Source organism: Electrophorus electricus, chromosome 4, assembly GCF_041902795.1.
Source record: "Electrophorus electricus isolate QZ-2024a chromosome 4, ASM4190279v1, whole genome shotgun sequence".
Classification (NCBI taxonomy): Eukaryota; Metazoa; Chordata; class Actinopteri; order Gymnotiformes; family Gymnotidae; genus Electrophorus; species Electrophorus electricus.
In genome coordinates, this window is record NC_137500.1 from 11,292,748 (window position 1) to 11,318,535 (window position 25,788).

Genomic DNA, 25,788 nt, shown 5'->3' on the forward strand with positions numbered 1-25,788 from the left:
GTCTTGTCACATCTGTATTTAAACCCTTGTCAGTGTGTGCAATGTGGTCAGTCATTGATCATGTTTGTGTTCACGTTGTTCTTGTTCGCCATATGTGTGTTCACATTCACAGTTTGTGTTATATGTGAGTGCCGGTATCTGTATTGTATGTTAATAAACGTTTGTCTCCGTTGAGCGAGTTTATACGTCCTGCTCCTTGCTCAGCAACGCTCGGGACGTTACAGGTGTTTAGTTCCATGACTAAAATGACTGGAAATATTAAACCTGGTCATATTCTAGTGCTTACTGTACCCTGAGCTCTGTCCCTATGTTGATTCATTCAAAATTGCAAGAATGTTCTTAGCTGCTGCTAAAGCAGCGTCATGGCCAGAGTTTGGCTGGAAAGTGATGACAAATCAGTGATTAACTATGACAACATTACTTAGGTGTTTTTAAAATAACCTACCCCATACTACATACTGATTGGGCCCCAAAACAGTATGCCGAATGTAATATGCAAACAAAATGATTTTTTTCAGTTTGTGAAAGATTCCCAGATGACGTACTACTCCGGCCAAATATTCTAGCATGCGATCAGAGCTATTTTTGTGGTGTACCGCATCCTGTCATGGAAAGTCTTTCACAAGTGGGCAGAACCTTCATACATTTGTGTGCTCCTGTAGTATGAACTGCGTTTGTCATATACTGGATAATATACTGCATACTACTACAGGGATCAGTATGCAATATACAATATATACATTTTGCATTCATGCAGCATTCAAGCACCAAACATTCACTGCAACAGGAGGAAATCCTAGGAAATGTTTCCATGGCTAGGCAGAATCCAAGTTAATATTTAACAGGTTATTTTTAATCAAGATGTCAAATGCCAAAGTGGGGGGGGGGACATTGTTTGGGCTCCAATCACAGAGGACACAGTAACTGAGTTTGGACAAAATATTTTATGTGCTGAGAGTGGAAATTTATTTTGTTTTAGTTGTAATGTCTCCTTAAATCACAATTGACATGCAGCAATTCAGTGACATTAGAAACTAGCTGAAACTAGCTAGGACAGCTATATAGCTAGGTAGACTAATTGCTTATCATTATATAGGCTACTTTCATATGATAGTACCGCTGGACAATACTGTAAATGTAAATGTAATAAGCTAATTCAAAGACTCTAAGTTCTCAGTAAGTGATCTTTGTTCTACTATAGTTCTCCTCAAATCAGGGCCAGAAAACCTTCTACAGTCCTTTATTACCTGTTTGTGAATTCATTTATTTAACAGTTGTGGATTCTTTTATTCTATTATGTTCATTATTAATAGTTCGGGTCTTTTTCCCTTTTCCTTTAACTTAATCATGTAATAAATATTTCAAGCAACATAAAGTTTTTTAGGACACATTCTCTTTCAAAAACCTCTGGCAGTGTGGATGCATGGGTGTTTTGTTGTTGTTTTTGCGTTTTTATCTATCGGGTTTTTTTTGTTTTGTTTTTGTTTTTTTCTCCCCCAACCTGACATACTGGTATAAAAACAGTAACATCGGAAGTTCAAGCAGGATGCGGGGATGAGTCGTGTGAAACATAGACATACGTTTCCTCCTCGAACGTGGTCGCCTCTCTTTATGCCGCACGGGAAGGCTTGCTCGCACCCGAGTGGCACCTCCTAGGCGGAACCTTTGTCGGTGTTTTTGTAACGTTGGAGGTTCAAGCAGGCCGCGGGGACGAGTCGCGTGAAATATGAACATACGTTTATTTGCACACATAGCATTCACGTCTCAACACACACACCAATTGGGTCAAACACCGACAATACAAACGCGTAAATGACAGACTTTTATACACATATGATAACGACACAATGAGGAGCAGGACTGAGACACGTACTCGTGGCCACATTGACGGACACATATACACACACATACGCTCACACGAGGAGACGTTCGGGGGGAGTGGCCGTACCGTGACACACAGTGGTAACAACTGTATGATATATTTACCTAAAATTATTTGTTTCGATGCAATATAAGTAATGTAATATATTATTTTTGTAAATAATTATTCTTGCAGTGGTCAGTGGATAAAACAGAAAGAAGAAATATAGAAATGTCTCAGGGTCAGCAAGGAGGATATACAAAACCTCTGCGCTACATTAATCTAAGATAGGAATGGTAAATATGATGAGCTGAATTTTATGCTTCAAGATTTGCCTTATTATTAGAGTTAATGCAGGTACCCCTTACATTACCTTAAAAAATGAGTACTAAAATACATTTTTGTAAATACACATAGGAGAAAAATCAGCACAACTGTGTTGTTATACTTTGCAAATAGGGAAGATGAAATAAATCCAATTTTCATAGGAAAAAAAAAACATTTACAAAGTTTGAATAAAGATGATAATTTGAATGAAATAATCATCAGTCTTCAACCATGTCATTAGTTATGGTGTCATCTTCCTCTGCGTCCACTGTGATTTTCTTTCCCACCAGTCTGAAGATATACTGTGGTGGTATTCCTTGTGGCTCTGCCACCTTAACTCCCAGCATATCAAGGGTTAATTCCATACCCTTCTGCACTGCCCTTCTCACCACCACCGACTTACCCAACTGAAACCAGAAAAAAATAAAATAAAAATAAATAAATAAATAGATGAATTGATATATATATATATATATATATATATAACAAATGATATTGGGAAGCTAGCCATGTTTGAATAGTTATATAGATCTAATGTAATTATTGTTTTTATTTGATAACACGATATTCTGTATTGTCAAGCCAGAGACATAACTGGGTGAGACTGATAGAAAATAGTTAAAAGTAATCCTGTACATTAGAAAAAAACAATGGAAAGAGACATACTAAAGTACTAAAGCAGAACTTAAATTTATTGTCAGACCTTGCTGTGGCAGGATGCTTCGCAAGGAAGCATTTGCTTGAGTGGTGAACCCATGGAGAGCTCCACTGTCCGGATCTCGCTCACCAGTGCTTTTAGCTCGGCTGGCTCTAGGGATGCTGCATGGTCACTACCTTTCCAACGTTTGTCCAAGGTCACATGACGCTCCACAACCTTTGCACCTAGAGCTACTGCGGCAATGGACACACTGATGCCCGCCTCGTGGCCCGAGTAGCCGATCGGAATGTCTGGGAATTCCTTCTGGAATTCCTGCATCAGAGAGTAGAGAGTTAAATTTAACGTGGTTTGCAAGTAAACATGTTTGGAAGGGAAAAGCTTATAACACAGCACCCTATACTGAGCTACACCTATCACTATGCAATTACCAAAAGAGGAACCTTTGGGATAACTGTATTAAAATACTGATGCTGACTGTTGCATGATGCATGACTGATGCATGAATTATAATTAAACAATTAATATTTTATTTTAAAAGTGCAATTCAGGGCAGTCTGTGGCTGAAGTTGATGGAGTAATGGCACCAAGACAACAAGTGAGAGATTCTCACAGTGATGATGTGCAGGTTGACGTGCTCTGTGGCCAGTGGGTAGGCACTGGTACACTGCAGAAAGGTGAAATTTGGGTTGTGCTTCTTCACTGTCTGATAAACACAGCGCATGGTCTCCATAGACTGCATACCACTGGATATCACCATGGGGCGGCCTTGGAACACAAGTCCAAATATGCACCATTACTACAGTTAACATTGTGTACCATATCAAAAAAATTATAATGATTTATGATCATTTCATGATCTATATATAGAGAGAGAGTTTAAAGTTCTGTTTAATTTTATTTGGACTTGTTGGAGTCCTTTCCTTGGTTTTGTGCCCACCTTTACTCAATTATGTTTCCGACAGGGAAAATTGAGTACTACAATTTTTCCCACCCTTGCTGAAGCTATAGGACAAACACTTTTACCTTTTTTGTAGGTCAGACACTTTTACCTTTCTTGGCTGTCTTCTCAAGGTAAGGGATGTTGCTGGTGTCTGCTGAGGCCACTTTGAAGAAAGGCACATTGATTTCATGTAGGAACTCAGCTGCCATCTTTTAATGACAAACATAAGAATGCACAAAGATTATCATTTCACATGATTCTTTTTTGATATGGTTATATGCAGACCACACAGTGCTGGTACTACAGTAAGTTTTGAGACTCATGAAAGTGTACTAATAATTGTTTACCTCATCCATGCCTGATGCAGTGAAGAAAATTCCCAGTTCTCTGGAAAACGTCTGTAGATCTTTGTACTGTTCATGGCTGAACTCTAGATGGCACTTATGAGCCCCATAAGTGTTTCCCCAGGAATGAGGAGAATTGTAAGGACGCGCTAGCGCTCGCTTAGTAAACCTATGTTCAAGCTCGCTTTTCTGAAATTTAACACAGTCTGCTCCACAGTCCTGGATGGGTGGGGGAAAGATAGAGGAGGAGAAAGATAGATAGCATATGAAATGCAGTACAAATAGTCAGTCCCTTTAAACCAGAGTGTACCAGAGAGATGCAACGATCCCAAAAGTGATTTGACTCTGTTTAACATACTAGGTAAGTATATAATACTTTTATGGTACATGCTTTGTTAAATGGACTGCACATTCAGTTGTGAATTTTTGGTTTGCTTAGGCATTATTGCTCTGGACTGTTTTATTTATGTGAATGAAATGGCTTTACATTAACTATGACTTTCTTGATATTTAGCCCAATTAATTCATATGTATCAAATAATATTACCTGCCATAAAAATTTATAGAAATAAAATAAAATCTAGAAGCAAAAAAAAAAAGCTCTGCAAACTTTTCAACTACAGTACCTTAGCCATGCGAATCATTTCCTTGGCAATCTCAATGTCTCCTTGATGATTCTGACCAATCTCTGCAATGATGAAACAAGGGTTGGAGCCCCCAATTCTTCTTCCTGGACAAAGTTCAAACTCAGCAGACATCTTCAAAATTATGCTTAGATGCCAACATATAATTTTGAGACTTTGAGCTTCACAAGTTGCAATCTTCTCAGCAGTGAGCTTTCACTATTGAAAGGGCTTACATCAGAGTCAGGTACCAATTTATAGGCTTCAGATGTTCCACCTCCCCCACACAGCAAGCATGGAAGTAAATGACACGTACACAGGTTTTGTGTGCGTGCGTGTGTGTGCATATTTTTGACAGTTGAGTGTACAACATGAGAACATTTTAAAGACATGCTGAGTGCAAGACTTAATAATAGTCTACAACGGACTTTTTTATAAGTGCAAAAACTAAAACAAAGTTTTGGAAGAGATAAAACTGAAAAAAGTGCACTCTGAGTTGCAGACTCAGCTGCAATTGAAAATTATTCACAAATCATACATTCAGATGATAATCCCTTTTCTACTGAAAACAGATGAAACAGAACATTTCATTTTTGGAATGTATAACAAGTCAAAAAAGGTAAATTAAATTAATTAAAAATAAATTAAAATGAATGAAAAAAATGATTGGCTGCACTGACAGGCTCACTCAGTAGGTATTGGTCTAATAATTATCATCTGTGAATGAGTAAGGTAAGAGACTTAACATTTTAAAAACATTGCTATATTAGCCAGGTTTCCTGTCAGTGTGTCTGCAATAGTACAGTAGTGGAATTCTCTACCATAGTTTCTCAGTGGGTGTGGTACCAGCAGTCTTGTAGCATTTATAGTACTTAGGGATCACTTGTACTTGGGGCATTTATCACAATTCATCAATACATCATTTATTAAGGTTTGTGTAGAAAAAAAGTGTTCATCTGAACATAAAATTACAGAATCCATATATCTTAGCATACATGATTATCAAAAGGCCTACTCAAAGATGATAGAACAATTTGAATTTATATTACATATCAAGCTTCATAGAGTATCAATACAATCTGTTATTTTAGACATTTATTATACATTTATATTCTACTTTATTCATATATTTCACTTCTTTTGTGAACCAAACACTTTGGTAAACTTATTTCTGTGACAAGAGGCAAGGTTGTGGGTAAGTGCTCTTTATTGTCCATGTCCAGTCACAGTCTAAAAGGACTAACGAAAAAGAAGAAACAGTAAGATGCTACAGTAGTAGCATTGCGTCTTTCGTAGTCGAACGCAGCTTCATGGTCAGCTTATGTGCAGCACTGTCTTCCGGTTTTAAATAGCGGGGAATAAAGAATAAGGAACAGGTGAACACAATTAATAGGTAGGTGATTGGGAGCGGGGCAGGTAGGTGGTGTTATTCCAAACAGGAGTGGGTGTCCCTCCAGCTGGATGACCGGCCAACCATGAGAGTCTCCTAGAGTGCGGTCGTCCCGGCTAACACCGAGCAGGCTTCCGCAGATGTTTCCTGTGAAAGGAGGTGGTGAGGTCAGGGTCCAATGTTTGGGAGGCAACACTCCTCCGGGCCGTACCCCTCCCTGTCCACTAGGTACTACAGCTTTGTACCTCTCCTTTGAGAATTGAGCAAGGTATACACCTTGTAAGATGGCAGAGCCCCTGAGGGATTACCTTCCTCCATGAGGGGACCCTCTACCTCTACCACTACCCTCTATTGACCCTCTTCAGGGCCAATACGTGGAAGGATCGAGATGCCCTGCTGCTTCCAGGCAAGCCTACCTGATAGGTCATGTCGTTGATTTGCCCGGTTATGGTGTACGGGCCCTCGTACTTGGCTGCCAGCTTGCCCGTAGAGCCCACTCGGCTGTCCCTCATAGCTACCTACACTTTCTGCCCTATCCCATATTGCTGAGTTTCCCATCGCCTCCTATTAGCCTTTCTCTTGTAAGCTGAGATCACTTTGCGCAACCACTGATGAGTATCCTCCCAGACTTGTTCGCTGCGTCAACACCACTACTCTACCGCCAGCTGATTGGACATAGGGGAATTCCAGGGGTAGAGCGGTGGTTGATGTTAAGTTTCCCAAGCAACTCCTTCCATACCCGCAATGTTAACTGAGGTCCCCTGTCCAAAACAATGTCCTCTGGGAAACCGAACTGTCTAAACATATGGCGGAAGAGTAGATCCACTGCCTAGACCTTTTAAAGGAATAAACTGTACCATCTTAGAGAATCTATTATCACCAGAATGACTGTGTTTTCTTCGGAGACAGGCTGGTCTGTAACAAAATCTATCGCAATGTGAGACCAGTGGGGCAGAGGGGTGGGTAGGGGGAACAGCTTACCTGCAGGTGGAATGCGTGGCATTTTGCTGTGAGCGCAATCTGCACACGAAGCCATGTACTTCACCACGTCTTTATTCATGTTTGGCCGCCAGTAGTGAGCGCTTAACAATTGTGCGATGTCTGGGGGAATGTAGATATGGCTAGGTGGACAGTGCAGATGGGGATTGGCTGCTTTTATCTGTCGATTGAAATCCCATCTTAATGTAGCCAAGAAGCAGGAGGGAGAGAGAACTGGCTCCAGGCTGGTCAACTGGGCTTCTATGTGGTGTTGTCAAGAGAGCAGGTCTGCCCATACGTTCTTCTCTCCCGGTCTATAGGTGATGCGGAAAACAAACCAAGGGAAGAAGAGTGACCGGGCATGCCTTGAGTTCAGCCTCTTGGTGGTCTGGAGGTACTCCAGATTTTTGTGGTCGGTGATCACCGTGAAGGGGTGTCGTGCTCCCTCCAGCCAATGTCTCCACTCCTCAAATGCAAGTTTCATCACCAGGAGTTCTCGATCCCCTATTCTGTAAGTCTTCTCTGACGGTCTTAGCTTCTTGGAAAAGTAGACTATGGGTTTTAGCTGTCCTGACATTCCCCTGTGTTGGGACAACACAGCGCCTACACCCACATCCGATGCGTCTACCTCCACTACAAAAGGCTTCTCTGGGTCTGGTTGCTGTAACACCGGGGCAGTAAGGAGCGTGGTTTTAAGGTCCTCGAAAGACTTCTCTGCCTCGGTGGTCGATTTTATCTGCTTGGCCTGTCCTCGAAGCAGATCTGTGAGGGGCCTGGCCAGAGTGCTGAAGGACTTAATAAACCTTCAGTAAAAGTTTGCAAACCCCAGGAAACTCTGTAATTCCCGAAGTGTCTATGGTCTTGGCCAGCCCATTACTGCATCCCCTTGCACAGTTACATGCGTACACTGCCCTTCCGGATGATGTATCCTAGAAAACTCACCTCCCTGTGGTGAAATTCACATTTCTCTAATTTGTAGTAGAGGTGGTTCTGCAAAAGGGTAAGGAGGACAGCCTGTACATTACACACATGTTGGTCCCAGCAGGAGGAATAGATCAAGATGTCGTCAATATGAGCAAAGTGTGATTCTGAGGATCACTTCCTGCTGAATGACCAGCCAACTTTGTCCATTTCAAACACCAAAACAATTGGTTCACATGATTAAAGGTATGTTTTCACATGAAATATTATTTCTTTATGCAGTGCTCTAGGTCACATGGTATCACATTAGGAAGAGAGCTGAGATGGTGTGAACATTTTGTTAGGAAACATATGCTATGAAACATAAGATATAAGTAAGAACCTTTAATGTGAATTTAAGAAAATATGCAAAACAGAGAAAATGTTCTTAGACTTAAGAGGCTTAACCAAGACATAAGAGTAATGCAAAATAACAAAATTCTAATGAAGTAATTGTATGTGGTTATAAGAATTTAAACTGCACTGTGTTATAATACTTTGTTACAGAGAGAAGTAACTAATATAATGTAGCCATTCTGAGACAGTAAATCTAACTCGGCATGATTCACTGCACTGCAGGTTCTGCTGGGAAATCTCAAAATGAGACAATAAGATATCATACTCTAAGATATCAGACACAAAAATAACAGATCAGACAACATTCTCGTGAGCCATACGCTATGGTATTCTTTTGTTTGTTTTGACACAAATGCTATGTGCTTATTATTTATTAACTGCTGTTGACAGGACAAAGGCAGCATGCCACTCTTGCACTTCACATGTAAGGCCATGCAGTAGCGCATTAATTAAGATTCTAAGAAGCAAGAACCTTTTCAAATCAGGAACAGAATGTAGTGAGGCTACACTTCCATTTGAGCTGTTTAAATGTCATATTGCACAAATATATGAATGTTTAATTACCATGTTATGCTGTAGGTTATTTTGACATGTAAGTTATGTCTTACAAACAAAAACTCACATCACTCATCTTTGCACAGAATCTACTCTGGAAAGCATTACTTTTAAGTAAGTAAATCTGACATTCCTACATTAATAGAAATAGGTCATTTCAAAGATGATGTGGGAGAAAAAAGCAGTACACTCCCAGTTTTTTCTTTGTCTTAAGATGTAATGCATTATTACGCTTTTATTTATGCACTATTACTTCAGAGGGGTGTGGTGAGGGATTTCTGATAAATACTCAATCAAAAGTTAGCTTCAAAACATTTTATATTCTTACTTTTAATTAGCCTGTCATCCAGATATATGGCAAACCCTCTTTACACACAAACAATGTTTCCCCAACCTTTCTCTTAATGTCTTCTCTTAATGACTATGTATGTGATGAATAAACCAAACTTGAAACTTGAAATTTGAAACTTGCTTTCCCTCTCTCCAACCATCTAATTATTTTGCATACTAACATCCTTATCAGCTCTGCTCATGCTCATGTGAAAATGGAATCTTCCTCCACCATGTGAGCTTCTCTTAGGCTAAAAGCAATGGGCACATGTTGAACTGCCTCAGGTGTCATGTGCTGGCAGTTGGTCTCCCTCTCTCCCCTACCCATGCAATGCAGCAACTTTTTTTTCTCTATTGACCTGGGGAAACTCTGATGATAACTCATACACATGAACATGTAAGGATGGCACTAAGAGGCAGGGAACAGGTATCCACAGAGACAGAGGTGGCTGCTGTGTTGCCCTGTATGTGTGTGTGTGTGTGTGTGTGTGTGGAGGGGGGGGGTTGTATGTGTGGGTGTGTGCATGTGTGTGTGTGGGGTGTGTGTGTGTGTGTCTTTTTACGTGATGATGGAGATGACTTTCTGTGATTTTTCTGTGAGTCTTCAGGGTGTTGAAGTGATCAGAGGTTCACCAGTATACCTTCATGCCACCAGCATATGCTTGTGGTTTCACCTGTCTTTTACAAAAGTGTTCTCTCTTTCTTTCTCCCTCTCTCTCTTTCTCTCACCCTCTCTTTTCCTGTTTCTCCTTCTCTCTCCTTCTCACTCTCTCTCTATTTTTCTGGGCACTTCTCTAAAGGACACAAGACTCACTGCCTTCAGGGACAAAAAAACAATCATGAGGAAATTAATCCAGTCAGTTATTTTCAACTATTTTTTATTCTCACCCTCAATGTAGTAGTAGCCATCTCTCAGTATAAACGGCCTGTTGAATGTAAGCCCAGGGAAGAAGGCCAGAATGCACCAGCTAGCATTCCCATTCTGCAGTGAGCATGGAGGCTCCACTTCCTGAAGGCCCAGTCACACAGAAATGACATGCAGCTCAGCACATACACACAATCAATCATGCACTTGCCATCTGAGCGTGCATGTGACCCACCAAGACTTCCCGTCCAGACTGGAGACAACTTCCTCTAGGAAATGCAGTAGAATGAGACAGTATGTCTCTCTTCCCTTAAATGTGATGCTGGGGAAGAGACATTGCTCTTAAAAGGAAAAGGAGACTGATTACAGCATATTATTATAAATGTGACAAGATTACAGTTCCCTTTTTGTAATTTTTCTGGAAATAGTCTTGATTACAATTCTGTACTTTTGCTACCAAACCTGTCTGTCTGTCCACCTGCCCACCTGTTTGTCTTCAAGTCCTTTTTAACCATGAAAAGATGAGACCGATCAAACACCACTTATAGACATTGATTAACTGTTGTGTGGCTATTCTGAAATTTCTCAGTTCTTAGCACGTCAAACAGTAAAACATACTCTAATGCTATAGAGTATATGTAATGGCAATAGTGGTGACTACCATGCTCAGTGCTCAGTGTTACCACTGCACTTTTAACTAAAGTGTTTTGTAACTCTTTCAGTATACTTCATTTTTAGAATTTATTTTAGTTCCTAATATATTTATACAACTTATTTTGACACTTTTCATTTATATATTTTTGTATATACATATATATTTCTATTTAAATCAATTGCATTTCATTGTATAATATTTTCTACTTAATGTCATGTCATCCACACGGACACAAACCACCATGGATTACATTACCCTCAAGCCTCCTGTCCATTCCCAGTCACCTGATTTTTATTGTCACCTGTGTATTTTTTCCCTTTTGTGTTTCCATATATGAGCCTTCCTTTTCAGTAAGTCTGTGCAAAGTCTCGTTTGCCTGGTCATATGAGCTGTTGTCATTGTTGTCTGTTTTGCCCTTCTGGTTTTTCACTTTTCCCTGTTGCTGTGGATTTTGCTCTCTTCTCTGCTCCTACTCTGGTTTTGTTGCATATTGTTTACTGCCATCTGGTTCTCACCCCTGCTTGTTTATTGACTACATCTGTGAATTGTGCTTTACATTATTAAATTATGTCTGTTCTCCGAATCTGACACTTGAATCGGTAGTTTTATTTATATATGTAACTCTTTCCTATTTATTTTTAATTGTTTGCCCAAACCTTCCTGTTGTAATAGATGAAATGAGCTTTATTGTTTAATTCTTTTATGCTTGTATAACACTTCAAACTGGCACTGAAGATGAAAAATGCTATACAAATAAATTTGCCTCAATTGAGAATTACAAAAAAGTCAAATTAACTAAAAAAAAATACCAGGTTTCACCTTTCAAAGATTTAGCTCTTACTGTGACTGCGCCTTCAGTTATGTTAAATTCTTCATTGAAGATTCATGATTTTGAGATTGTGTAAGATTGTGTACGATGACCTCACATTATGTATATGCAAACGTAGCAGTGTTGCTGTTTCACAAGATTACATTCCCTTCATGCATCATATATCGAAGTAATGTCGAAGGGTGGTGGAATTATTAATTAACCTTTCTTTCTTATCTTGTAAGAAATGTATTTTCATTATTATAGCAGTTTTTCTCAGTGAATTAGAGCTTGTTCAGATTATGTGAATGCCACAAAAGCTATATATTTTTTAATATTAGATTTCATCAGTGAAGGGCCATTTCATCAGTGTAAGACTGGGTTCAGTTTAGCTTTGCTATTTTTGTTGTCAAGAATGGGAATTACATTACTTTTTCCATGATTGAGAGTTAATTACTTTGCCTAAGGTGTCTCAGCACATACTGTTATGTCTTTGCATATGTAGGGTGTTTGCATATTAGTTTAGAACATTCATAGGTTTGTTTCATATTTGTGAGGACAAACCTGAAATAATGAGAGACTGAATAAGTACCAGTTATCAGTAAAAGCAGAAAGAGCTACATATTTGGCTAATGTGATTAATAGACATTCTCTCAATGCAAAGTCTTCTTTAGCACTATAAATGCTGTATAAAATCATTTGGTTGTTTCCCATTCTGATACGTCTTCTGAAACGTGAGCAATTCCATCATTTTTTGCTGATAAAGTTATGCTATTAGATCTTCTATTAAATACCTGTGTACCAGATTTGTGTAATTTTTTTGAAAAACCTAGGACTAGTTCGCAGTCAAAAATATGTGCAATTTTGGCAGAGCTTATTGGTTCTTGAGGTTGTTTTGTAGAGTGGAATACTAGTAATGGGGAAAAAAGGTAGAATTGTACTGTTAAGGTGTTAGAGCACTGAAAGATCTGTCACCTATAGAGGAGAGTTTATTGTAAGGACCTGTAAGTAGACAGCTGTTGAGGATCTGAGAGAATGAGAGGGGTTTTAGGGATGTAGAAGCTCCCTAAGATAAGCTGGGACCAGCCCATTAAGGTCTTTGAAGATAGTGAGGAGTATTTTATACTGAATATTTGATGCGACCGGTAACCGGTGCAACTTACTAAAAATAGAGCTGATGTTAGTAAATTTTGTAGGTAATCATTCTAACTGCAGAGTTTTGAATAAAGTGAAAAATTTTTAATGGTTTAGGCTGGAAGACCACAAAATACAAAGAGACAGTAATCAAGGAGAGAAAATATTAAGGCATGAACCAGAGTTTTAGCATTAATAAGTGTGAGTAATGGCTGGAGGTATGTCATATTATGAAGATAGAAAAATGCAGAGCAAAAGTTTGCAAGGAATCGAACTGGATGCAAACATTTCTAGGAATGGTTGTTGATCTCTCTGATACATTGTATAATTTGTCATTTCACCAACAGGTTTTTTTTTCTGTATTTAATTATAGAGAGTTTTTGATCATTCATAGTTTTAATTCATGGATGCATGCTATTATGGACTGGGCTGGAAAGTCAGAGGTGGATTTTGTGCTAACATATATAATGTCAACAGAATAGCATGTCAACTGACAAGCATTAAGGTTATTAATGTTATGGCTAATGTGACCAAGCTGTAATGTGAGCCTTGTTGATTCATGTATTAAAACCATTCAAAATCAACAAATGCCCTGTCTATCCTGACAGAAAGATGTAGATAACTATGAATTTTGCTTATATTACTTGGCATTTGTGCAGCACACAGTTTAAGATACGATGGGTGTTTCTCAATAACATGCTTGATGTTAGTCCCCTAAACTTGGAGATCCTGAACTTCACCGAGTTTACCACTGGTAGTTTATATTTGTCCTTTGACCTCATGACAGGGAACAGGCAAATGTGGCCGATATCATATTTGTCTATGGCAATTAATTTTTTTTATTAGCAGATATAGTCATAATGATAATTGTATATAAACACACTAGCGTTTCATATATAACGACATAAATGTCTTGCAGATTGTATATGATTTCTTCTTGCTAAGCAATGCCAGCTTATGTCTGCACACAGCACAAATTGAAGTACTATTAATTGAAGTGGAGGGCTTTGTGGAAAAATAAGTACCCTCGCAAGCTGGCCAAAGGTAATTCTTTCTTTTTTTTTTTAAATTGGTTTTGTAGACATAATGAAAACTTATGAGAATTCTTGTTTCTGCTTTTTTATGCAGAAAATTAGCCATTTTTTGTTTCTTTCATTTTCTTTTCAGTACATGAATCAAAGATAAAAGGCCATTTTTAGGTTTTTTTTAAATTATTTTAGGAATAGAAATGGAAAAGTAATTAAGGAAAGGTACACAGACTCATAACTAACTGTCCGCGTATGGTCCGTGTACCTTTCGTTAATTGGTTTTTTGTTTCTAATCCTAAAATAGAAAAACAAAAAAAATGAGCCTTTATCTTTTATTCATGTAGTGAATCCGAAAAGAAACAATCAAGAAATAGTTCACTTTTTGTTTTTTCTTTTCTGCACAATAAAGCAGAAACAAGAATTTGGCCAAATTCTATGACTAATTTAAAAGTCTTTTCAAAACCAGAAAATCATGCACTGAATACACAAAGCCAGATGGCAGACAAGTAAAAGTTAATTTATTAAATGGGTTATCAGTTGGCAGGTACACAAGCCTTAAGAATGGAGGTCTGGGCAGGGTCAAGCTGACAAAAGGAAGATGTGGACTTATTAATTATTTCACAGACATAAAGGCGATTGGTCATAGTAAAGCTAGTGAGCATCTCAGAAGGAACTGTAGGGAAATTTTGATATATTTTAAAAATGTGTTCCTGAAAGAAAGGTTGACAAATGCTGTTAGGGGTATTGTGGTGGCTGGTGAAAGGAGTTGAAAGATATTGTTTATCAAGTTTTTTGGCCTTGATACACTATCACTTTTGATAGTTGATAGCAAGAGCATTGGGTTGTATTAAAAGCATTCCTATATTTCAGGAAATGTTGAATGTAGAGCTCAGGGTGGACAGTAAAACCCATATTCATATACAAATACTCAAGATGTCTGCCAGTGATCTATGTTTAAGTTTGTACCATGGTGACAAGCAGTGGGATCACCCTGTTTTGTTTTGTTTTTTCATCAAGGGCCTCAGATTGTACACTGGAAGATTTTTTTTTTTTTTTGGGGGGGGGGGGGTTATAGCCTGTTTCTTTAAATATCTGTGATTACACACCCTAGATTTTGAGCTAGTTTTAGTTTCTGTTGAGCAGTTTTACATCCTTAATTATGATGGTCCAAAGGTGTTAAACAGAACAATCAGCAAGTTTTAAATTCTTTTCTCCAGTGTAAAGCTGATTACATCTTTCGCAAGAAATAAAATAGACAAGTCCTTCAGTAATACTTGAAGATTCATGATAAAGTATTTATCATTTCCAGCAGCAAGGCATTTTAATTAAATATATATCTGTTTGCATGGTGGGGTTGTATCTTTGATGTTTTAATTTTAGGATGGCTGGTGAAACCTTTCTAAATATTTGTTTTCTCTGGACACATTGTGTGCATGGTAAATAGACATTTATGACTGCACTAATAAAACCTCCTTAGTAAACATTTGTTCTCTCAGGATACTATCTTGTTATAAATGTGTTTTAAAGTCTTTTTCTGTTTCTCCTTCTGTCTCTTTCTCACTCTCTCTATATCTTTCTGGGCACTTCTCTAAAGGACACAAGACTCACTGCCTTCAGGGACAAAAAAAACAATCATGAGGAAATTAATCCAGTCAGTTATTTTCAACTATTTTTTATTCTCACCCTCAATGTAGTAGTAGCCATCTCTCAGTATAAACGGCCTGTTGAATGTAAGCCCAGGGAAGAAGGCCAGAATGCACCAGCTAGCATTCCCATTCTGCAGTGAGCATGGAGGCTCCACTTCCTGAAGGCCCAGTCACACAGAAATGACATGCAGCTCAGCACGTACACACAATCAATCATGCACTTGCCATCTGAGCGTGCATGTGACCCACCAAGACTTCCCGTCCAGACTGGAGACAACTTCCTCTAGGAAATGGAATAGAATGAGACAGTATGTCTGTCTTCCCTTAAATGTGATGCTGGGGAAGAGACATTGCTCTTAAAAGGAAAAGGAGACTGATTACAGCATATTATTATAAATGTGACAAGATTACAGTTCCCTTTTTGTAATTTTTTTGGAAATAGACTTGATTACAATTCTGTACTTTTGCTACCAAACCTGTCTGTCTGTCCACCTGCCCACCTGTTTGTCTTCAAGTCCTTTTTAACCAGGAAAAGATGAGACTGATCAAACACCACTTATAGACATTGATTAACTGTTGTGTGGCTATTCTGAAATTTCTCAGTTCTTAGCACGTCAAACAGTAAAACATACTCTAATGCTATAGAGTATATGTAATGGCAATAGTGGTGACTACCATGCTCAGTGCTCAGTGTTACCACTGCACTTTTAACTAAAGTGTTTTGTAACTCTTTCAGTATACTTCATTTTTAGAATTTATTTTAGTTCCTAATATATTTATACAACTTATTTTGACACTTTTCATTTATATATTTTTGTATATACATATATATTTCTATTTAAATCAATTGCATTTCATTGTATAATATTTTCTACTTAATGTCATGTCATCCACACGGACACAAACCACCATGGATTACATTACCCTCAAGCCTCCTGTCCATTCCCAGTCACCTGATTTTTATTGTCACCTGTGTATTTTTTCCCTTTTGTGTTTCCATATATGAGCCTTCCTTTTCAGTAAGTCTGTGCAAAGTCTCGTTTGCCTGGTCATATGAGCTGTTGTCATTGTTGTCTGTTTTGCCCTTCTGGTTTTTCACTTTTCCCTGTTGCTGTGGATTTTGCTCTCTTCTCTGCTCCTACTCTGGTTTTGTTGCATATTGTTTACTGCCATCTGGTTCTCACCCCTGCTTGTTTATTGACTACATCTGTGAATTGTGCTTTACATTATTAAATTATGTCTGTTCTCCGAATCTGACACTTGAATCGGTAGTTTTATTTATATATGTAACTCTTTCCTATTTATTTTTAATTGTTTGCCCAAACCTTCCTGTTGTAATAGATGAAATGAACTTTATTGTTTAATTCTTTTATGCTTGTATAACACTTCAAACTGGCACTGAAGATGAAAAATGCTATACAAATAAATTTGCCTCAATTGAGAATTACAGAAAAGTCAAATTAACTAAAAAAAAATACCAGGTTTCACCTTTCAAAGATTCAGCTCTTACTGTGACTGCGCCTTCAGTTATGTTAAATTCTTCATTGAAGATTCATGATTTTGAGATTGTGTAAGATTGTGTACGATGACCTCACATATGCAAACGTAGCAGTGTTGCTGTTTCACAAGATTACATTCCCTTCATGCATCATATATCGAAGTAATGTCGAAGGGTGGTGGAATTATTAATTAACCTTTCTTTCTTATCTTGTAAGAAATGTATTTTCATTATTATAGCAGTTTTTCTCAGTGAATTAGAGCTTGTTCAGCTTATGTGAATGCCACAAAAGCTATATATTTTTTAATATTAGATTTCATCAGTGAAGGGCCATTTCATCAGTGTAAGACTGGGTTCAGTTTAGCTTTGCTATTTTTGTTGTCAAGAATGGGAATTACATTACTTTTTCCATGATTGAGAGTTAATTACTTTGCCTATGGTATCTCAGCACATACTGTTATGTCTTTGCATATGTAGGGTGTTTGCATATTAGTTTAGAACATTCATAGGTTTGTTTCATATTTGTGAGGACAAACCTGAAATAATGAGAGACTGAATAAGTACCAGTTATCAGTAAAAGCAGAAAGAGCTACATATTTGGCTAATGTGATTAATAGACATTCTCTCAATGCAAAGTCCTCTTTAGCACTATAAATGCTGTATAAAATCATTTGGTTGTTTCCCATTCTGATACGTCTTCTGAAACGTGAGCAATTCCATCATTTTTTGCTGATAAAGTTATGCTATTAGATCTTCTATTAAATACCTGTGTACCAGATTTGTGTAATTTTTTTGAAAAACCTAGGACTAGTTCGCAGTCAAAAATATGTGCAATTTTGGCAGAGCTTATTGGTTCTTGAGGTTGTTTTGTAGAGTGGAATACTAGTAATGGGGAAAAAAGGTAGAATTGTACTGTTAAGGTGTTAGAGCACTGAAAGATCTGTCACCTATAGAGGAGAGTTTATTGTAAGGACCTGTAAGTAGACAGCTGTTGAGGATCTGAGAGAATGAGAGGGGTTTTAGGGATGTAGAAGCTCCCTAAGATAAGCTGGGACCAGCCCATTAAGGTCTTTGAAGATAGTGAGGAGTGTTTTATACTGAATATTTGATGCGACCGGTAACCGGTGCAACTTACTAAAAATAGAGCTGATGTTAGTAAATTTTGTAGGTAATCATTCTAACTGCAGAGTTTTGAATAAAGTGAAAATTTTTTAATGGTTTAGGCTGGAAGACCACAAAATACAAAGAGACAGTAATCAAGGAGAGAAAATATTAAGGCATGAACCAGAGTTTTAGCATTAATAAGTGTGAGTAATGGCTGGAGGTATGTCATATTATGAAGATAGAAAAATGCAGAGCAAAAGTTTGCAAGGAATCGAACTGGATGCAAACATTCCTAGGAATGGTTGTTGATCTCTCTGATACATTGTATAATTTGTCATTTCACCAACAGGTTTTTTTTTCTGTATTTAATTATAGAGAGTTTTTGATCATTCATAGTTTTAATTCATGGATGCATGCTATTATGGACTGGGCTGGAAAGTCAGAGGTGGATTTTGTGCTAACATATATAATGTCAACAGAATAGCATGTCAACTGACAAGCATTAAGGTTATTAATGTTATGGCTAATGTGACCAAGCTGTAATGTGAGCCTTGTTGATTCATGTATTAAAACCATTCAAAATCAACAAATGCCCTGTCTATCCTGACAGAAAGATGTAGATAACTATGAATTTTGCTTATATTACTTGGCATTTGTGCAGCACACAGTTTAAGATACGATGGGTGTTTCTCAATAACATGCTTGATGTTAGTCCCCTAAATGTGGAGATCCTGAACTTCACCGAGTTTACCACTGGTAGTTTATATTTGTCCTTTGACCTGATGACAGGGAACAGGCAAATGTGGCCGATATCATATTTGTCTATGGCAATTAATTTTTTTTATTAGCAGATATAGTCATAATGATAATTGTATATAAACACACTAGCATTTCATATATAACGACATAAATGTCTTGCAGATTATATATGATTTCTTCTTGCTAAGCAATGCTAGCTTATGTCTGCACACAGCACAAATTGAAGTACTATTAATTGAAGTGGAGGGCTTTGTGGAAAAATAAGTACCCTCGCAAGCTGGCCAAAGGTAATTCTTTCTCTTTTTTTTTAATTGGTTTTGTAGACATAATGAAAACTTATGAGAATTCTTGTTTCTGCTTTTTTATGCAGAAAATTAGCCATTTTTTTGTTTCTTTCATTTTCTTTTCAGTACATGAATCAAAGATAAAAGGCCATTTTTAGGGTTTTTTTTAATTATTTTAGGAATAGAAATGGAAAAGTAATTAAGGAAAGGTACACAGCCTCATAACTAACTGTCCGCGTATGGTCCGTGTACCTTTCGTTAATTGGTTTTCTGTTTCTAATCCTAAAATAGAAAAACAAAAAAAATGAGCCTTTATCTTTTATTCATGTAGTGAATCCGAAAAGAAACAATCAAGAAATAGTTCACTTTTTGTTTTTTCTTTTCTGCACAATAAAGCAGAAACAAGAATTTGGCCAAATTTTATGACTAATTTAAAAGTCTTATCAAAACCAGAAAATCCTGCACTGAATGACCAGCGATACACAGATGGCAGACAAGTAAAAGTTAATTTATTAAATGGGTTATCAGTTGGCAGGTACACAAGCCTTAAGAATGGAGGTCTGGGCAGGGTCAAGCTGACAAAAGAAGCTGTGGACTTATTAATTATTTCACAGACATAAAGGCGATTGGTCATAGTAAAGCTAGTGAGCATCTCAGAAGGAACTGTAGGGAAACGTTGATATATTTTAAAAATGTGTTCCTGAAAGAAAGGTTGACAAATGCTATTAGGGGTATTGTGGTGGCTGGTGAAAGAGTTGAAAGATATTGTTTATCAAGTTTTTTGGCCTTGATACACTATCACTTTTGATAGTTGATAGCAGGAGGATTGGGTTGTATTAAAAGCATTCCTATATTTCAGGAAATGTTGAATGTAGAGCTCAGGGTGGACAGTAAAACCCATATTCATATACAAATACTTGATCTATGTTCAAGTTTGTACCATGGTGACAAGCAGTGGGATCACCCTGTTTTGTTTTGTTTTTTTTCATCAAGGGCCTCAGATTGTACACTGGAGGATTATTTTTTTTGGGGGGGGTTATAGCCTGTTTCTTTAAATGTCTGTGATTACACACCCAAGATTTTGAGCTAGTTTCAGTTTATGTTGAGCAGTTTTACATCCTTAATTATGATGAACAATTATGAACAATCAGCAAGTTTTCAATTGGTTTCTCCAGTGTAAAGCTGATTACATCTTTTGCAAGAAATAAAATAGACAAGTCCTTCAGTAATACTTGAAGATTAATGATAGATAATGATAGATAGTTTTGTGCTAGTTAGTGTAGCACATGACCAGTTATAGACTACAGCATTTATCATTTCAAGTAGCAAGGCATTTTAATTAAATATATATCTGTTTGTATGGTGGGGTTGTATCTTTGATATGTTAATTTTAGGATGGCTGGTGAAACCTTTCTAAATATTTGTTTTCTCTGGACACATTGTGTGCATGGTAAATAGACATTTATGACTGCACTAATAAAACCTCCTTAGTAAACATTTGTTTTAAAGTTGGACTATCTCTTTGATGTAGATAAAACAATTGAACTCTTCCTTTACTTATACAGGTGCTGTTATGTACCATGTTCATGCCAAAAGCTCAATCTCACTACCAATACTCAAGGTTTGAGTAGAGAATTTATTGTGCAGATGGATAATCAGTTCACTACAGTATATTTTAAAAGTCCATAAAAACACAAATCAAATGATCATATTCACAATATGACAGTAAAGTGTTTTTACTGCTCCACTAAATTCTCAAAATACAGTTTTTCATGTACCCATGGTATGACAGCATTTTTAGTGTATGAATTTTGAGTAGTGGGATGGAAAAATACTGTTAAATGTCTATTCAGCTCTACATATGCAACAATTGAAACTATAAAATAAACAAATCAAATTGTTATCAAATTGTGACTGCTGTTTTACTGTCTGTATTCTGTGCAATTCACTACATATCACTTGTTGAAGCTCTATAAAATAAATTGTTATCAAATCACTCCACTATATTTGTAACAGTGAGCAGTTAGGAGGAGAAGAGTGAGATTTATTATGGGCAAATCCGGAGTGAGAGATGTAGTCACAGTCCTGGGTCAGTTGAAGGCTATAACTAAGCTAAGAGGCTAGGAATCACACAAACAGGGGCCAGACTAAACACATGGAGGCTAGAATTACATATGGCTTGAATTAACACAACCCTAGGAAACACGAAGGCATGAATTAACAAATAGGCTTCAATTAACACGGAGGCTATGATTAACACATGAGCTTCGATTCACAATAATCAGCAACAAGACTTAACACAGGACTTAAATACATGATCTACTGAACACTAAACAAGACACAGGTGCAAATAAGGGGCAGAGAAAACAAAACTAAGGAACAGAACCACAACAAGGAAGTAAAACAAAACAAAGACACCAGACAGGGAAACCGTGGAGACATGGATGCTAGAAGGGTGGCCAATCATGAAAATATTCCTGAAATACACTTTCTTATGTACCCATAGTATGACTTTCAATCATTTTTACTGTAGGAATTTGGAGTAATGGGATAACAAATTCCTTTGTCTTGACCAACACTTTCTTATATACTGATTTTACTTTGAAGTGTTTTTATTGTAATAATTTGGAGTAATAGGATGGAAAATACGTATGAAATAGCAACCACCCTTCCAATGGGTGGTTATATATTTTTCCTCAGTTTCAGGCCTTCTACCAGAGGCCTGGGAGTTTGAGTGTGCAGCGTAATATTTTTGCTGTTCCTGTTGTGCTCTTCTGCACTGAGATTGATGTTGTCATATCTAGAATCTGTGGGAGCCAGTGCTCATATCACACCTGGCACAGTCTTGGTCTTATGTTAGCAACTTCTTTTATCACTCAGTGGTACCTAACATGGAGGGACCTATCCTTTCATGGCACCTCCTCTGCTTGCATAGTGACCATGTTCCCCATCTGACAGAGGCAATCCTCTATCAGCTCATCCTTGGGGGCCTTTGCTTGGATGCATTTATGGATGTTTTGTTTCTCACCCTGAATAGTGGATCTTGGGGTGTGTTCATATTTGTAGTTCGGTTCCCTTGGTCTTGACCAAACAAGAGAACAATACTTTGTTACATTTTAGTCCTGGTTTGCTTAGTGTTTACACTCACAAATTTACAATCAAACCAAAATAAGAAAAAAAGTCACATGATGTACATATGATATAGTCTATGGGCTTAATGCCCTTATCATGGTTCTGTATACTTGGTGGTATTTTCACCATTTTACCAAAATAGGTGGTAATATGGATAGAAGAATCAAAACAGTGGCAGAAATATACCACATACCAAAGATGGGACGCTGCAAAGAGAAGACAGCATGCATTTCTAATGCACTTACTGAACTGTAATGGAAACATTTTTTTGTTTTCAATGCACTCTGTTCTGTCATGGCACGTTTAGCATTGCATCCTTTGATATCATGTCCTATTTTGTTCATTTAGATACCTTTGGTTTGTATTGTGTTCATACGTCAAACTAACCACACCAGAATTTGTTTAGAAATGGACCAAGACCCACCTCCTCAGGTAGTCTTGGTTACTTATTTGATGCACACCATAGTTTGAAAGGAAGCATTCACACTTACTCTAAGGTTCTGCAATAACGGAGCAATCACACCAGGATTCGTTTTAAACAAACCAAATCTACCAAGTCCGAACACTTGGTAGGCCCCTTCCCCCAGTTTCTGGCTTTTGGGTGGAGTGCCACATGCATTGTTTCCTGAACTATATGTCGGCAACTTCCAGTTCTTCTCTTGGCCACCTTATTGTGCTTGCTGGGTATCTGATGACTGGCAAGGCATATGTGTTTATGGCTTTGGCATTATTGTTCCCATTCAACATAGGACTTTTAAGGACCTATGAAGGAACTTGGTTACTGTCCTTCTTCTTTCTGCCTGCACCATGCCTGTGTGATTGAAGAATCCCTAGTTATTTGGAAGGTCTGATATTCTGCCTTGTAGAAGTTCAATTCCTCTGTCCTAATCATTTTTCTTATTTGTATTATCAGCCAACCACACTGATCCTGACCAAATTACCTTCATACGTTCTTCCTGTTGATCCTGGGCAGGTGCATCAGTGAGTCTTTCAATCTTGGAATATAGCTTGATGTCATCCATGTATAGGAGATGGCTGAAAGTAGTTCCTTAGACCCAATCATATTCTGTATGTCCACAGCTGGACCATAGAACATATCCACATTATATTCTTTCTCAGATGTAGTAGGTGTTTTTCTAGGCAGTGATATTTACCCTTTATTTAATCGATCTTCAGTTGTGATATGAAGCATCATTTTACAATGTTTCAGTGCTGATTAACTGCTTGTCTGTGAGTGTGAATGAAAGTCTTCTCCTCATTCCCTTATGTTCTTTATATAGCCTATTTTATTGGGTATGCTGCTGTGGTAGCATTCCATTAGATCCATGTTGTCCAACCTTGACCATCTATGGTTTGTTCCGGTAGACTAAGGAAAGAGACATTTTGCAGGATTTTGCAATCACACTACTCACATTACAGATTCATTTTGTAAAAATGACTGAAATATATACACTGAGTATGTAGAAAATGTTCTTCAAGAATATAGTGGTGTGATCTTCTAACATCTGATCTGATGATTTTATAGAGCCTCAAATATTATATATATATATATATATGAAATGAATAGACATGTAACAAGAATTTTGCTGTCCCATTACTCCAAATTCCTACAGTAAAGATCATATCAGGAGTACATTAGAAAATGTATTTCGGGAATATAGTGGAGTGATTTGCAATTTGATTTGTTTTTGTTATAGAGCTTCAAAAATTGATATATGGTGAACCAAATAGACATTTTACATGAATTTGCCATCATATTACTCCAAATTCCATGAAAGTCCTGGAATGGGAACAGAAGAAAGTGTATTTCCAGAATATAGTGGAGTTATTTAATAATTAAGCAGGTTTCCCCCACTTAATTTACACTTATGCTATTAGTGTATCGATGAGCGGTAAGGAGGCGGACGTATGTGCGGAGAGGAGTGAGATTTATTATGGGCAAATCCAAAATCAGAGTCTTTAAAGCAGTCCAGGGACAAAGAGCCAACACGGAGAGTATGGGAATATATGATTAACAAAACAAACACACGGAGACAAACAGGGGAAGCAGGCTATAGCAAAGACTAGGGAAAACTCAGGGCTAAGAAACACAACAGCTAGGATACACAGAGTACAAACCAACACATTCACATAAACGCAATGAAGCCTAACACATTCAAATAAACAGCAAAAACATTGGGATCCAGACAGGTTTTAAATACATGAACTTAATACTAGTAACGAGGGACAGGTGTGGAAAATCAAACGAGAGGAGGAGAAAAGGAAACCATGGAACGGAACCAAAAAACGCAAGACAGGGAAAACACAAAACACTGAACCCAGGAGGGACTGATCATGACAATTAGTAGTAATAATAATGTTATCAGTACATTTGTGCTAATCGTGATTGGAGAAATTTGTAAATGATGTGACAATTTATTTGAAAAAAGATATGATTGCTCTGTCATAACTTTGCTGTGAGTTCTAATTGAGGCTTTATTGTAGTAACAAATTTGAACCTGTTACTATTACAGATGACAGACATAATACAACACTGGAGAATGGCTGCTATAAAAGGTCTTTCATACTGATAGAGTACACCTCAACAGTAAAGACCCACGTGGTAAGTAATTACGTTACTTGTTCAGAGGAGGCATAATTTTTTGTTGTTTTGTGAGTTCAGGCCACACTTTCAGCAGTGGTAAAGACAGAGGTGATTGTGTAAGGAGTAGAGTTCTGGGTGGCCTCTGTAGGTTGGAGAAGCTGGCCCCCTGGTTGGAGAATGGAGAGAGAGAGAGCCAGAGAGAGAGAGAGAGAGAGAGAGAGAGAGAGAGAGAGAGAGAGAGAGAGAGAGAGAGAGAGAGAGAGAAAGAGAGAGAGAGAGAGAGAAATAAATTAACAGGGAGCAAGGAGGAGACGGAAGAGTACCAGGGATGAAAATAGCCATCCTGGCGGTATCAGAAGCCAGAGGTGATACACATTCTCCTGGAAGCCTTTCAATTGTGCTGGAGGAGGCTAATGCTCTGGAAAGTCTTGGAAATTTTACCACAGCATTTGTGGTACTGTTGGGACATATTTGTGCACTGAATTGATTTAAGGTTCAGGCTATCTTAAAATGCAGTGTTGCACACAAACACCTGATGCTGAACAGGGGTTTCTTATAGCTACTATAGTACCTACCTGATGGAGTTTTAAGGCCTGTGTTTTAAGTTGGAGAAAATTTGGTTAGAAGGATGTGGACCTTGCTAGCTTATTGCATACATGGTAATATTTTTGGCAACAGTGCATTTTGCTGTTTTAACTGATTCTATTGTTTAATAAAAGTTTAAATATTTTCACAAGTGTCTTTATTTCATCAGCTTTAAATGATTGAGTGTACAACATATCCTTTTGAGTTTGAGAGTCTAACTAAAAATGTTTTAGAAACTAATTTCAATGTATTTTTAAGTTGGGAAGCCTAATATGGAATTTTTGTTTACTTATCATGTTGTGGCAACTTGTATTTTTAAGTTAGAATTATCTATGCACAGTAATTTCAAACTGAAGAAACTTGACAGTTTAAAGAGCAGCACA

General features: G+C 37.6%; 1 protein-coding gene and 1 long non-coding RNA gene across 2 annotated transcripts; one reads left to right on the plus strand and one right to left on the minus strand.

Moving 5' to 3' along the window:
* Window positions 1-1,734: 1,734 nt before the first annotated feature.
* Window positions 1,735-4,964, minus strand: nansb (N-acetylneuraminic acid synthase b). The gene is made up of 6 exons (XM_027029801.3): window positions 4,757-4,964; window positions 4,134-4,349; window positions 3,896-3,995; window positions 3,457-3,611; window positions 2,892-3,158; window positions 1,735-2,595 (listed from the first exon to the last, which is right to left on the minus strand). Exons 1-6 carry the CDS (start codon window positions 4,886-4,888, stop codon window positions 2,407-2,409), a joined length of 1,059 nt encoding a protein of 352 aa, XP_026885602.1. The 5' UTR covers window positions 4,889-4,964; the 3' UTR covers window positions 1,735-2,406.
* Window positions 4,353-24,883, plus strand: LOC145657635 (uncharacterized). Its single transcript, XR_014123510.1, has 3 exons — window positions 4,353-4,491; window positions 7,442-7,632; window positions 24,750-24,883. It is a non-coding gene; the product is annotated as an uncharacterized LOC145657635 (long non-coding RNA).
* Window positions 24,884-25,788: the final 905 nt, after the last annotated feature.

What these genes read in the sequence shown, in the direction of transcription:
- nansb (XM_027029801.3), bottom strand. Translation starts at nt 4,888, where the DNA reads ATGTCTGCTGAGTTTGAACTTTGTCCAGGAAGAAGAATTGGGGGCTCC. An exon ending in CTGCATCAGGCATGGATGAG is followed by an intron (nt 3,996 to 4,133) that starts GTAAACAATTAT and finishes TGTCATTAAAAG; the next exon opens with ATGGCAGCTGAGTTCCTACA. An exon ending in AAGCATCCTGCCACAGCAAG is followed by an intron (nt 2,596 to 2,891) that starts GTCTGACAATAA and finishes TTCTGGTTTCAG; the next exon opens with TTGGGTAAGTCGGTGGTGGT.